This window comes from Camelus bactrianus, chromosome 10, assembly GCF_048773025.1.
Source record: "Camelus bactrianus isolate YW-2024 breed Bactrian camel chromosome 10, ASM4877302v1, whole genome shotgun sequence".
In the NCBI taxonomy this organism is placed as follows: Eukaryota; Metazoa; Chordata; class Mammalia; order Artiodactyla; family Camelidae; genus Camelus; species Camelus bactrianus.
In genome coordinates this window covers 1089491-1101658 of record NC_133548.1, presented here as the reverse complement: position 1 = coordinate 1101658, position 12168 = coordinate 1089491, and the positions used below count along the sequence as shown (strand labels likewise).

General features: G+C 65.9%; 1 protein-coding gene across 12 annotated transcripts in view; it reads right to left on the bottom strand.

Moving 5' to 3' along the window:
• Positions 1–1032: 1032 nt before the first annotated feature.
• BRSK2 (BR serine/threonine kinase 2) overlaps positions 1033–12168 on the bottom strand; it is a 61835-nt gene continuing 50699 nt past the window's right edge. For 4 of the 12 annotated variants that reach the window (XM_074371382.1, XM_074371383.1, XM_074371389.1 and 1 more), the window contains 6 exons: positions 11630–11678; positions 8255–8378; positions 6680–6860; positions 6520–6609; positions 4210–4257; positions 1033–2659 (listed from right to left, as the gene is read on the bottom strand). In XM_074371382.1, the coding sequence (XP_074227483.1) occupies positions 2640–2659; positions 4210–4257; positions 6520–6609; positions 6680–6860; positions 8255–8378; positions 11630–11678 (512 nt within the window). In that variant the 3' untranslated portion in view covers positions 1033–2639. Of the gene's footprint in view, positions 3102–4209; positions 4258–6248; positions 6344–6519; positions 6610–6679; positions 6861–8254; positions 8379–11629; positions 11679–12168 lie in introns of all 12 variants that reach the window. The other 8 variants (XR_012509461.1, XR_012509463.1, XR_012509464.1 and 5 more) reach the window with 4 other exon arrangements.

The window sequence follows — 12168 nt, the reverse complement described above, 5'->3', positions numbered from 1 at the left end:
AGTCCATCGACTGCAGTGGAAGCTGGTCCCCTTGGCCTCTCCCTCTCCCTTCTGGGCCCCGAGCTCCCTCAGAAGCCAGGCGACGTTACAGGGCCGGGCGGAGGGGGAGACCCAGCTCCACGTCAGCAGGGCCCCCAGCTCAGCAGCCAGGAGCACGGTGCCGTCGTGGCGTGCTCCTCCAGCACGAGGGTGTGGGAAGAGCCAGGCCGCGCTGGTTCTGCTTGCCCCCCGCCCCTCCGCAGGACACGTGGCAAGGCCTGGAAACAGCTTGTCACATGGGCTGGGAGGCCTCTACCGGCTCTAGCGGGTGGAGCCCAGTGATGGTGCTGACACCCTGCAGAAACCATGGGGCCCCAGTGTTGGTGGCGCTGTGGTGGTGTAGATGGTGGGTGCAGAGTGGCCAGGCTGCATCTGACTTCCTCATATGGGGGCGGAGGTGCGTGCGTGAGAGAGGCCAGGGGAAGGCTCCACGGGCGTTGTGGTCTCTGCTGAGACCCCTCGTCAAGGATCGCTTCTTGTCCGTCCTCAAGGCTGTGTGGCGACGCCCAGGTGCAGCCTTCTTGTCATGGGGCTGGGTGGCCCGCGGCTCTCGGGAGGTGGGACCCGTCCTTGGTGCTGCAGCAGCAGAGGCCGGAGCTGGCTGTTGTGGGGTCAAGGTAGGCACAGCAGGGACCATGTGCTCTGCCAGCCCACCATCTCCAGGGTCACCCGCCAGCCTCAGCCCGTGGCATCCAGGCTGGGTAGGTGCCCCAAGGCTCAGCCTCCAGGAGAAAAAGGTGCTGGTCTCGTCTCGGGTGGCAGCAGAGCTCAGTGGCTGGGCAGGGTCCATGCTCGACAGGCACCCGTCCCCAGCAGAGATCTGTGTCCTGCGCCCAGCTCCCCACCGGCCCGGCCCATGCTGCCCGCCCGGCCCCACACGGCAGCCCGTCCTCTTCAGCTGGGGCAGAGCAGCGCCAGCCACCTGGCGGAGCCAGCCCCAGGCGGCACCCCCGTCCCGCCCTGCCCACCTGCCTGGACGGAGACTGGCGTGCGTGTCTTTACGGAAGTTTATTGTTCGGAACTAAAGTCGCTCACAGTTATTTGACAGGGGTACACTGGGTGGGGCTTGTCCGTCTGCACGACGTCCGTGTGTCCCGAGTACAAAAGAGGAAGAAGGCTAACGAGAGGTATTGCTTCCGTGTCCTCTGTCTCTGGAGCGGCCCCTCCCGCCGGCGCGCGCGGCTCTCGCTGTTCTAGGTGTTCGCTTTTTTGCCATGTACTGAAATCCCAGCCTGTGGTCGGGGTGTCCATGTAACAAGTGTTCAAATCTACCCACGACAGGAGAGCGGGCAGGGCGGGCGGGAGGCACCAGATGCAAAGAGGACTTGTCCCAGCAAGGGTGTGCAATCGCACCTGCCTCCGCGCCTGTGGCCCCCGAGGCAGAGACAGGCCGGACAGGCGGCCCCGGCGGCCGCCTCGCGAGCCCTCCACGCGCAGAGGCCGCCGCTGCCTTGCTCCCTGGCTGTTTGTGTTTTTTTAAATTTTTGTCATTTTAATAAAAAAGAACCCTGCGGTGCCCCTGCTGTCTTGAGGGGGATGGGTGGTTCAGGCCTTCCTCCTGCCCCACACTCGGACACAAAACCAAGATGGTCCCCAGCCCGGGCCTGGCGGACGGGCCTTGGCGGTGCCGGGCCCCCACAGGAACGGGCCAGAGCCAAGACCAAGTGAACCGCACCCTTCTCTAAATATATATATATACGTGCGTGTGTGTGTGTGCGCGCGCGTGTGCGTGTATAGAAAGGACCAAGAGCAAAGAACCGAATTCAAAGCCTAGCGCTGCCCCACGGTCCCCCAACACCCTTCTCCAAAAACAACCGAGAAAAAAAGTTTATAAAAATATCTTGCAGGAATTCTTTAAAGTTTACAGTAGCTTGCCAGCGCCGCATCCACCAGCTGCCCCCGCCGCCCCAGCGCCCCGACGGCTCTGTCCACGGGGCATCTTGGCCCAGACCCCACCCTGCCCAAGACACACAGACAGACAGACAGACAGACAGACAGACGGCAGGACGGCGCTGCTGCTGCCCCTTCCCTGAACAGAGAAGTAAGAAACTCAGTAAGTTAAAACCGCAAATAAATAACACTGGTCTCGGCCAGCCCGGGGCGGGCGGGTGGGTGCTCCGGGCCTGCGGGGTCTCTTCCCCCCATGGCCAGGAAGGAAGGGGAGCGTCTGAGCCCCGCGAGCCGTGGCGGCACTGAGGTGCCTGGACGGAGGAGGGAGCTGCAGGGAGGAAAGGTGCCGAGGAGAGGCCGCACAGCGCTGGGCCTCATGGCTGCTTTGCCCCCTTGGGCCCTGATCTGGAGGCCGGCTGGGCAGGCCGGACCTGCTGAGGGCTCCGGTCGCTGCGCGTCCCGTCGGGTGGGCCGGGGGCAGCTTCCCCTCGGAGCCGGGTCCTCCTCCCCATGGCCATGCGGAGCTGAGACCGGGCAGAGCTGCCGTGCGGGCGGGCAGAGGCGATGGGCGGGCAGGCGGAGGTGGGCAGAGCCTGGCCGCCGGGCGGGCAGCAGCAGCAGCAGCAGGAGAGGACAGATCCACGGCAGCGGCCTTGGGTCAGCCAGCGTCTGGTGCAGAGCACAGAGGGTGGCCTCGTGGAGGCGACGTGTTAACTTTTCGGGATAATTCCTGGTGTCAGAGTGGAAACAGGGTGTTGTCAGAGAGGCAGAGAGACAGCGAGGGGAGCGCACGGGCAGGCCCAGCGTGGCGTGGCCCCCGGTGCCCCTCCTCCCTGGCTTCACAGCCTTCTAGGCGGACAGACGGGTGCGGCCCCGGGTCCACACGTAGCGGGCGGCGAGGCGGCCTGGGCCGCTGTCAGGGCCATGCTGGGGGAGGGGGCTATGTGTCTAAGGCTGCTCTCGGCGGGCGGCGGGCAGCCCCGTCCTGGCCGTGTCCTTGCCCGCTGGGTATGCGGCGTCCCCTCCAGGGCCGGGGCCAGCGGCCGCGGAGTCCCCCAGTGGGCCGTGGGCACTCCGCTTGGCGGGCGTGCTGGGGGCCTGGGCCGCCTGCCCATTCTTCTCGTCTGAAAAAAGTTGTTTAATTACGTCAAAGAAGTTACTCAATGGGCTGCCTGGGTGCACAGAACAGAAGACAAAAGAAAAAAAAAGAAAAGAGAAAAAAGGAGAAAAGGAGGAAGGGAGGGAAGAGAGAGAACAGACGAATGAATGAAGGGCCTGCTGGCGGGCGGGCGGGTGGGCAGGTGGGCAGACGGGCGGGGCGGCAGCAAGCGGGGCGGGCAGAGCCCAGGCCGGTGGGGACCCCTCCCTCACCAGGCCTCCCTGAAGGCCCAGGCCCCCCCACCTCAGCTTCGGCCTCCCGGTCAGCCCTGCAGCCTCACCCGCTGGCCAGCCCCACTCTGGAGACGGAGACGTCAAGGCCAGGGCTGAGCGGGACCCCGGGCTGGTGGCCGGCGGCCGGGAGGCTGGAGCCAGTGGGCCTACCAAGGTCCTCCCAGAAGGCCTGGTGCCCAGCCCCTGGCCAGCCCAGGTGGCACAGCGTGGACACAGAGGTCAGCGGCAGACAGACAGATGAATGGATGGGTGGACAGGCATGGAGCTTGGGTGTGGGGGAGCTGGGGGCAGCAGCTGGAGGGGGCCCTGGTTCCAGAGAGACAGTCCTGATGGCAGGAGGAAGGGGCACAGATGGGGGGCTGTGCTCGCTGTCCAGGTGCACGACTAGGGGCACCTCGGCTTCACCTGAACACGTTCCCCACCTGAGCCCCTCCACCAGATGCGGTGCAGAGGGCTGTGAATGCGTGGGGCCGTGCAGCTCCCCGCACCCCCTGCAGTGAACAGAGGGCCTGACACCAGCCTCCTGCCCAAGGACTGGGGCCACTCTGACCCTACGCCAGAGCCAGCACATGGGACCCCGGCTAGCCGTGGGGCTCAGGAACCCCTTCCTCCTCTGAGCCTTGGGGTCCCTCCCTGGCCTGCCCTGATCCTACCGCCAGACCTGTGGCCACCCTGGGGTTGAGTGAGCGAGGCTGCTCCTGGCAGGGGTGGGGGGCTGGGCGCAGCTGGGCGCCTGCGGGGCCACGGGTGTGTCCAGACCCCTCGTGTACACAGGGACCTCAGGACAGCCGCAGGGGTGGCGGGGCAGCACCCGGCCAGGAGCAGGCTGCAGGTGAGCAGGGGGGGTGACAGGCTGGGGGGGCCCAGGTGAGCGTGAGGGGTTCTTACCACATTTTGAAAGCCTCCCCGTCATCATTTCCATACAGTTAGTGGTGTCTGGAGCACAGAACGGAGAGAGGGGGGAGGGAGATTTGTGAAAAAGGCTTCCTGCTCAGACCTCAGGCTGGTGCTGCCTGCAGCCTCTGGCCGGCCTTGGAGGGGACGGGGCCTGGGGAGGGGACAGGGCCTGGGTGGGCAGGCCTGAGAGGGGCAGGGCCCAGAGCAGGGTAGGGCTCGGAGGAGGGCGGAGCCTGGAGTGGGCAGCATCTCCGGGCAGCAACCAGAACCTAAGGACCTGGCCCTGCCCCTCCCTGCCCTGGGCCTCCCAGGCCCTCTCTCTCCTCCATCCTGCCCCGGGCTCAGGACACCTGCTGTGGAGCTAAGCAGCCCAGGGCTGTGGTCCTGGTCTACACTGTTCACCTGTGTGTCCTTACCCTGCCACTCTGACTCAGGTGGCCATGTGGCTCCTATGTGACCCACAACTCATGGTGGCACCCCCTTCCCTGACCCTCTTCCTCCCTCTGCTGGGCCTGGGATGTTGGGGCTTGGGGTGGGGAAGGCAACAGGGCCCAGGGGTGGAGGGCTGCACCCCCACAGCCCTCGCTGGGGCTTCTGCACGTGCGACGTGTCCTCTCAGCCTCTCCTCCCTGGGCTGGGCTGGGGGCCCTGTGAGTGGCCACCAGGTCCCTTGGCCTGGTGCCTGAGGGGCCCCAGCTTCCAACCCCTCCTGCAGTGGCTCTGGGACTGACTTTGCTGGACAAGACTGTCCATTGTGGGAGGAAGGGCACAGGGAAAGGCTGGCGCACAGGGAAACCCCTTGGCAAGTCCAGGGGACAGGGCTGAGGGATGGGCTCGGGTCCCAGGTTGGGCTCTCCAAGTCCAGCACTCCCTGAAGGAAGGCAGGGCAGACAGGCTTGCCCTGGGCGGGCACCCAAGAACCTCCCAGGATGTGGTTTGGACACATGGCTAAAATGGGGTCAGGGCCAAAGGAGGCCCCTGCTTTGAGGTGGGCACAGGCCTGGGAGTGGGGCCCTAGGGAAGGGCCGTATCCACCCTGCTTACTGCTGTGCCCAGGGCCTAGTGCAGGGGACGCTCACTGACAGAGCGGTACCTCTCAGGGTGGCACTGCCTGGCCAGGAGCAGAGAGGAACCAGGGACCGGGGCAGCACACCAGCCCTTGGCCTGCCTCCCTGGACGAGCACTGTCCTTCCCCAGCTTCAGTTTCCCTCTGTGAGCACTGCCCTGCTCTGAGGTGGAGGCATTAAAGGCCCCTGCCCCGTGCCAGCCTGGCTCCAGGGCCAGGAGAGCCGGCCCCCTCCATGGGGTGAGGGCCCTCCAGCCCCCCCACCGGGGGACGAGGTGCATGTTGGGACGGGGGGGCAGGTGAGACACAGACAATGGAATGCAGATGGTAAGGGCAGGGGTGGACGAGTGGGGCTGGTCTGGTCTCCGGACCCCACAGAGAAGCACAGAAGGTTGGCTGCAGGGGGCTCCGAGGAGGGTCTGGGGCTGAACACCGCTCCCAGCTCCCGGACCCCAGCCCCAACACAGGCCTCAGGTGAGCGCCCGCCCTCCGTGCAGACAGGCACCGCCCACCCTAATAACACGCCCCACTAACACGCAGCTCATGCACCTGCCCCAGGGCTCACCCGCCCCCACACAGCTGCTGCCTGCTCCCACCGGATGCCTGTGGCCCCCAGGGCCTCAGGCCTGGGCAGCCCCGTCCCCGTGTGTGCCCCCCAGGCCTAGCTGGGGAGCCCTGCCTTGACTGGGACCTTAGGACCCCTCTGTCCTGCCCGTCACATGTCAGTGAGTGTGGGTGCCGGGCCCACAGTCCTGGAGAGTGCTACGCGGGGGACCCCGAGGGCGGCAGGGCTCCCAGGCAGGACCCTGGTCACCGCTCTTCTGGAGGCTGCTTGCACTGGCCTGGGTCTGGGCCCGTGCGGCCTGCCCGGGGCTGGGAGGTGCCCTCCTGGGGCCAGCCTGGCTCTTGGAGGGGACCTGCCCACAGCCCCTCCCTGCCCCAGTGGCGGGGCCGGACGCCTTACCTGCCAGCGTCAGAGGCTACTCTCGTAGCTGGTGGCCACCTTCTGGCCCTTAAGCCCAGCGCCCCAGCTTAGTCCTGGAGCTGGCGGGGGGGGTTCTACAGTGGATAAGAGGCGCCTTTCAGTGTGGTGTGCTGGGCCCTACCTCCCTGGGTGTGCAGACTGCCGGCCGCTGCAGGGAGGGCTCTGCGCCCTGGGTCACACGCAGCCAGGCGGGGGGCGGGCACCCCCACTCACCAGCCCTCGGGGCGCCCGAGCTGAGCCCCTCCCTCACCTGACAAGTGCTGAGCGGAAGGCTGGTCGTGTGTGCTCAGCAGCTGGGTCTGAATGGTCTCCACGACCCTCTTGAAGCGGCGGCTCGGGCCTGGGGGAGACGGGGCGTTAGGCGGGCAGGGCGGCGGGAGCCTGCACCCCGGGCTTCGGCCGTGGCTCACCTGACAGGAGCGTGAACGTGACAGAGTAGATGCCGTTCTCCTTCTGTGCCGCCCCGCCCTCCGTGTAGGTGATGTCCACCTGGAACTTGACTGGCTTTTGGAACACCGCCGGGCCCCCTGTCGCCTTGTACTCGGCCCGGAAGCTCGTCTGGGAGATGACACTGTGGCTGAGGCTGGGGATCTGTGGGGCGGAGGGCGGCGTGAGCGCAAAGAAGGCCGAGGAGACCCCGGAGGGGAGGGAGCCGGCCCCCGCCCCCACGGCCCCTGCGGCAGATGGATTTCCACACCAGTCTGGGGCATGGGGACACAACGACAGCCCGGAATTGTGAGCTGCAGGTGGGGGGAGAACGGGCCCGCGAGGGAGGAGGCCCCGAGGGCAGCAGGGAGGACCGGGGTCAGGGCCTTGGCTGCGGACTGAGAAGACGCCCCTGGAGTCAAGGCCCCCCCCAGCTTGCTGGTCCTGGGGTCCACAACTCCAGGCACGGGCCAAGGGCCCTCTGCAAATCTGGGGTGTGGAGCAGCGAGGGAAATGACGGTCAAAGCAAAACCTGGAGGTGGTCTTGCCTCAAAGGGGACGCCCCCAGGGCAAGGCTCTGGTGCTCAGGAGAGCAGAGCCCGGCCTGCTGGGTAGAAGGGCCAGCCTGCGTCAGGAGGCTGAGTCCACATCACAGAGGAGGAAATCTTGGGGTTCCCGGAGCTGCAAGAGGGGCCTGGGGGGCTCCAGGAGAGGCCCAGACCCGGGGCCCCAAGGAGAGCCGGCTGTGGTGGCGGGGACGGGGACTCATCGGGGCCAGATGCCCACATCCAAGCCAAAGCCCCTGCCTGGCGCAGAGCTGCCCTGGTTCCTTGAGACCTCTGGGAAGAGTGCCAGGCTGTCCCCAAGGCCCTAAGGGGAACTTGGCTGCAGCCAGGGTTGCAGGGTGGCAGAATGCATGGTGGGGCTGAGGCTGCACTGAGCCAGGGAAACCACCCCCGCAGGCCTGACCACCACAGTGTGGGGCCCGAGCTTGAGCTGTGGGGACGCTGTGAACCCCTAAGCTGTGATCCTGGGGAAGGGGGTCCAGCAAAAGGCAGGCCCCATGTAGGGTGGGGAGGGTGGGGCTCCCTGCCGTGACTCTGCAAGAGAATCTCCAGGGCTTCCCGCTCCACATGCCCAGAGATACCGGCAAAAACCCACAGAACCCACCCAAGGCCCAAGCACAGCCCACCCGTGAAGAGCCACCAGCGGGCGGAGAGGGACTGCCGGAGGCCGGTAGCGTGTCGGGTGGGCAGACAGCACACTGAGACGAGCCAGGCCCCCGGGGACAGTTCCTGAGGCCTCGGGCACGTCCGCCAGACCCAGCAGAGGCCCTTCCTCACAGAACCCTCCGCCCCCACCCCTCAGAGAGGTGTCCTCCCAGGCCCATCCCTGTCCCCGCGCCCCCTTCTAGCACAGCGCAGCCCCGTCTGGGCCAGCACGCAGCACAGCCCTGCTGTCGACCACCGTCTCCTCAAAGCGCTAGCCCCACGGCCCAGGCCAGGGCTGCGCAGTGAGGACGCGCACAGAGCGAGTGTCCCCCATGGCCGGAGGCTCACCGACAGGAAGGCGTGGACGATGTCGGCCTTGATGGAGCTCAGCGGCTTGTCCTTGATGACCACGAAGATCTGCTCCTCCTTCTCCAGGTTGATGAAGTTCCCAAACCAGGACTTCTTGGCGAGCCTGGGGGCGGAGGAGCTGGTTATGTCAGGGAACCCCTACCCTGGCCCTGACCCTCCAGGCCCTGACTCCACAGCCCTCATGCTAATCCCACAGCCCTGGGCCTCACTCACCCCTCCGCCTTCCCTTGCCTGCCTGGGGCTGGGCAGTGCCCACTAGGCTCCCACCAGAAGAGAAGGGAGAATGGGGGCTGGTGCTCTTCCCTTGAGTCCACCGTGAGCCCCAGCCTCACTTTTCTCATGTCTCCAGGTAATTTGCTAAGCTACAACCCTGCAGCTTCCTGGAAAAGAGTGCCCCGGTCTGGGGGTGCATGGGGAGCAGGCAGGGTGCGGGAGGTGGGACAGCACAGGCATGGACGGGAGACACGGCGCAGATGGCAGGGGCTGGGGCCTTGGATGCTACCTGCCCTGCCACCCTCCATCTGGGGACCAGTGGCCGCCGGGCTGCCGGCATCCCTGCGGCCCAGCCAAAGTCACTCTGCAGAACATGGTGGTCACTTCAAATCCTGGGGGCCCAGCCACTGTGTCAGGCAGGGCAGAGGCCATGCCCCACGGACCCAAGGCTGGCGACACCGTCACAGATGCCCAGGACCTCCCTTTACTCTGTCCTCTGCCGGTCTTATCACTTGTCCAGCACCTGAGGCCACGCTTCTTTGAAACGGGGTCCTCCCAACAGTGCACACCAGTGCAGGAGACCCCTCTGCTGACCCTCTGGGTTCACGCCTGTGTCAGCCCCTCCCTCGGGCACAGATGAGGCCCGGCACTCGCTTCTGACCAGGAGAGCGTGGGGAAGGGACGGGCGTCACCTCCGAGGTCAGCTCACAGAAGGCTGGAGTTCCATCTGACAAAGCCGCCTGATGCGATGGGGGTGGTGGACGTGGTATGACCAAGAGGCCTGCGTAGCAAGGACCCCAAATCCTGCCAGTGACCCCATGAGCTGGTGGCAGAGCCTGCCCAGCTGAGCCTCGAGACGACCACCACTGGACACTAAAGCTGGGCCCGACCCACGGAGACCGGGCGGTCAGCGTGTGCTGTTGGGAGTAGCTTGTCACGAGTGACTGCTGACTCACACAGCTGGGCAGCGCCAGCACAGACGTGGCCAGAGCCCCACGGCCACGTGTGCCAGTCCAGGCTGGACAGGGCCAGGGCCGACTGGCCGGGCCCTGCATCTTGCCCCGGCTGGGCTGGCGGGATGAGCCATGGGGTCCGATGCCCAGCAGTGCTCTCTGGCTGGTCCTGGGGCTTGGGTGGCTGTTTCCTGCTGGGAGACTTCCCTTTTTCCTGCCCGATTCCACCAAGCATCCTGCCCACCAGGGCCCTTTCTGCTCCCGTGGCTGGAGCTGGCCTCTGTGTCTGGCCCAGGATCCCCGACAGCAGACGCAGAGACGCAGGGACACAGGTCCTTGCTGACCCCATGCCAGCACGGGGCCACCTCCACTTCCTTCACGTGCTGCGGGCTCTGTGGGGTGTTTGGAGCTCGGGGGCGCAGGCTGGGGAGCTCACGGATGGGACACCTGCCCTCCCCTCCCTCGACGAGGAGTAACAGTGGAAGCTCAGCTGTGTGCTGTGGGACGCCAGCAGTTCGGCGTCTGGTATGAGAGAAGCCTGGGTAGGCCAGGAAGGCCTGACTCGGCATCAGCTGGGCCTGTGTGGCCAAGCATTGGATGTTGCTTCTGAGAGGAACTTTGGGGTGGGCGCCAGACTCCAAGCACAGCGGGTCTCCCTCCAAGACACGGCGGGCCTTGTCTGATCGTCTAAAGCCTTAGGACCGGAGGCTGAGAGTTCCCGGAAGACAGAATTCTCAAAACTGCAAGGTGGAGACAGGCCCGAGTCCCAGCCTGCAGCCAGCAGATCAGACTCACTCAAGGGTGCAGCGGCCCCCAGCTGGAAGTTCCTGCCTCCAGGACCTGCAGTCTCAGACCAGCCAGCCCCACAGTCATGCCCGCCGGCTCCCAAACACCGCAGCCCCACACACACGGGGCTCATCCCTCTGGGGCCTTGACTGGCGGGGCTCAGGGCAGGAGAGCACATCATCTGCAGAAGCAGGCGCTGGGGGGTGCACCACGCCCCCTGGGGCCACCCAGGTCTGCTCCTTCCCATCAGCCACACCCGCTAGGGACAGGCACCAGCCAGAACCCTCAGGAAGGGGACGAGGTCACCAAAGGACTCGAGAAAAGGAAGGAGAGGCCCCAGCCACCCGCACCGTCGCATTGGGCTCCTGTGGGTGGTTTTTTAACTTTTTGGAAATACGTAACAATTACGTTACAGATACAGTCATGAAAGTGTCTGATGACAGCAGAAGACTGACTAACAGGTCACCAGCGGGTCGGCAGAGACCCCGAATCCCTGCACTCCGGGCCGGCTGCCCATGTGCCCATGACCCTGACGCGGGGCTCCTCACCCCACACACCTGCTGTGTCTGCAGGCCCTGCGCAACCTGGACGTGGTGACGGCAGCTGGCCCACCTGCCTGCCTCCAGAGGCTGCCTGTGAGGTCACGGCGGCCCTGCCCTGCGTCTGCCCCTCTGCATTTCACTCTCACGCTTGAGGTGGGGAGAGCAGGGGGTGGGGCCTCTGTGGAGTCTTCACCTCAGACACACGGAACTTGGTGTCCAGACCGTCCAGGATGGAATGCAGCCCCGTGTCCTCCTCTTGCACGACAGTGAGCCAAGGGCTCTGTCTGTCCTGGCCCCAGCCAAGGCCACCCTCCCCTGGACATGTGTTCCTGCCAGCCGCTCCATGCCTTTTCCTCTTCTGACACCTCCTCCCTGAACCCTCCATCCAGGTGTCTGGCCACACTCCGGGCTGTGCTCCCATCTGCACCAGTGCCCCCGCCGACGGAGGCTGCCCTTTGCAGGCACCGCATGCCTGGCCACCAAGGGCTCCCCCCCCCCCCCACCGTGTGGAGGCCGAGCTCTCAGCAGATGTGGACTGTCACTCCAAGGCATGGCCGTGCTGTCCCTTGCTGCCCCCAGCCCCAGGCTCCCCCCAGTCTGTGGCTTCTGAGCAGAGCTGGGAAGAGCAGCTCCCTCCCCACCCCACGCCCCCAACCTGGCACTCAAGGTGGAGATGCAGGGATACCAGCACTGAGAGCGGCCCGGGGACAAGCAGATGGCCATAAAGAGAAGGACCAGAGGGCCCCATAGCCCTCAATGGATCCCCCTGGCCTGACACGTGGGAGGGTCCCCCACGGCCCCCACAGTCTGCATCCAGGCACTGGGAGGGAGGTAACAGCTGACTCAACCTGGGGACTTACTCTGGGGACGACTCCGGAGTCAGGTTGGACATTTCCTCGGGCGTCGGAACTATGCACAAGGGAGGGACAGGGAGAGAAGGTGTGACCACGCCACCCTTTCCCCCCAGGGCCCCTGCACTGCAGAGCCAGGGCGCTGTCCACAGCACCCACACACGGGTCAGCCCCCGGCCCCTGCCCACAGCTGTAGCTGCAGGAGCCTCGGCCCCAGGGAGCTGTCCTGCCTCCTGGTGCTGAACTGGACCAGGCCTTCTCTGGTCTCCAGCCAGCCCTGCTGTCCAGGGACAGATGACACCTGCCCCCCAACGCCCCACCTGTCGGCTGTGCTGTGCGGCTGGTGGTCCCTGGTGGCCGACCAGTGCCAACCGACCCTCGGCATGCAGCACACAGCGGCAGGCTGCCCACCTCTGCCCTAGTCCTGTGGGCTTCCTGACCATCCACACCCACACCCACCCACTGGCCCTCTCTCCTCCATGGGGCCCAGGCAGCCCCACCTGAGGCCAAAGGGGAACAAGAGAGCCAGGGATCCCAAGGCCATGCCT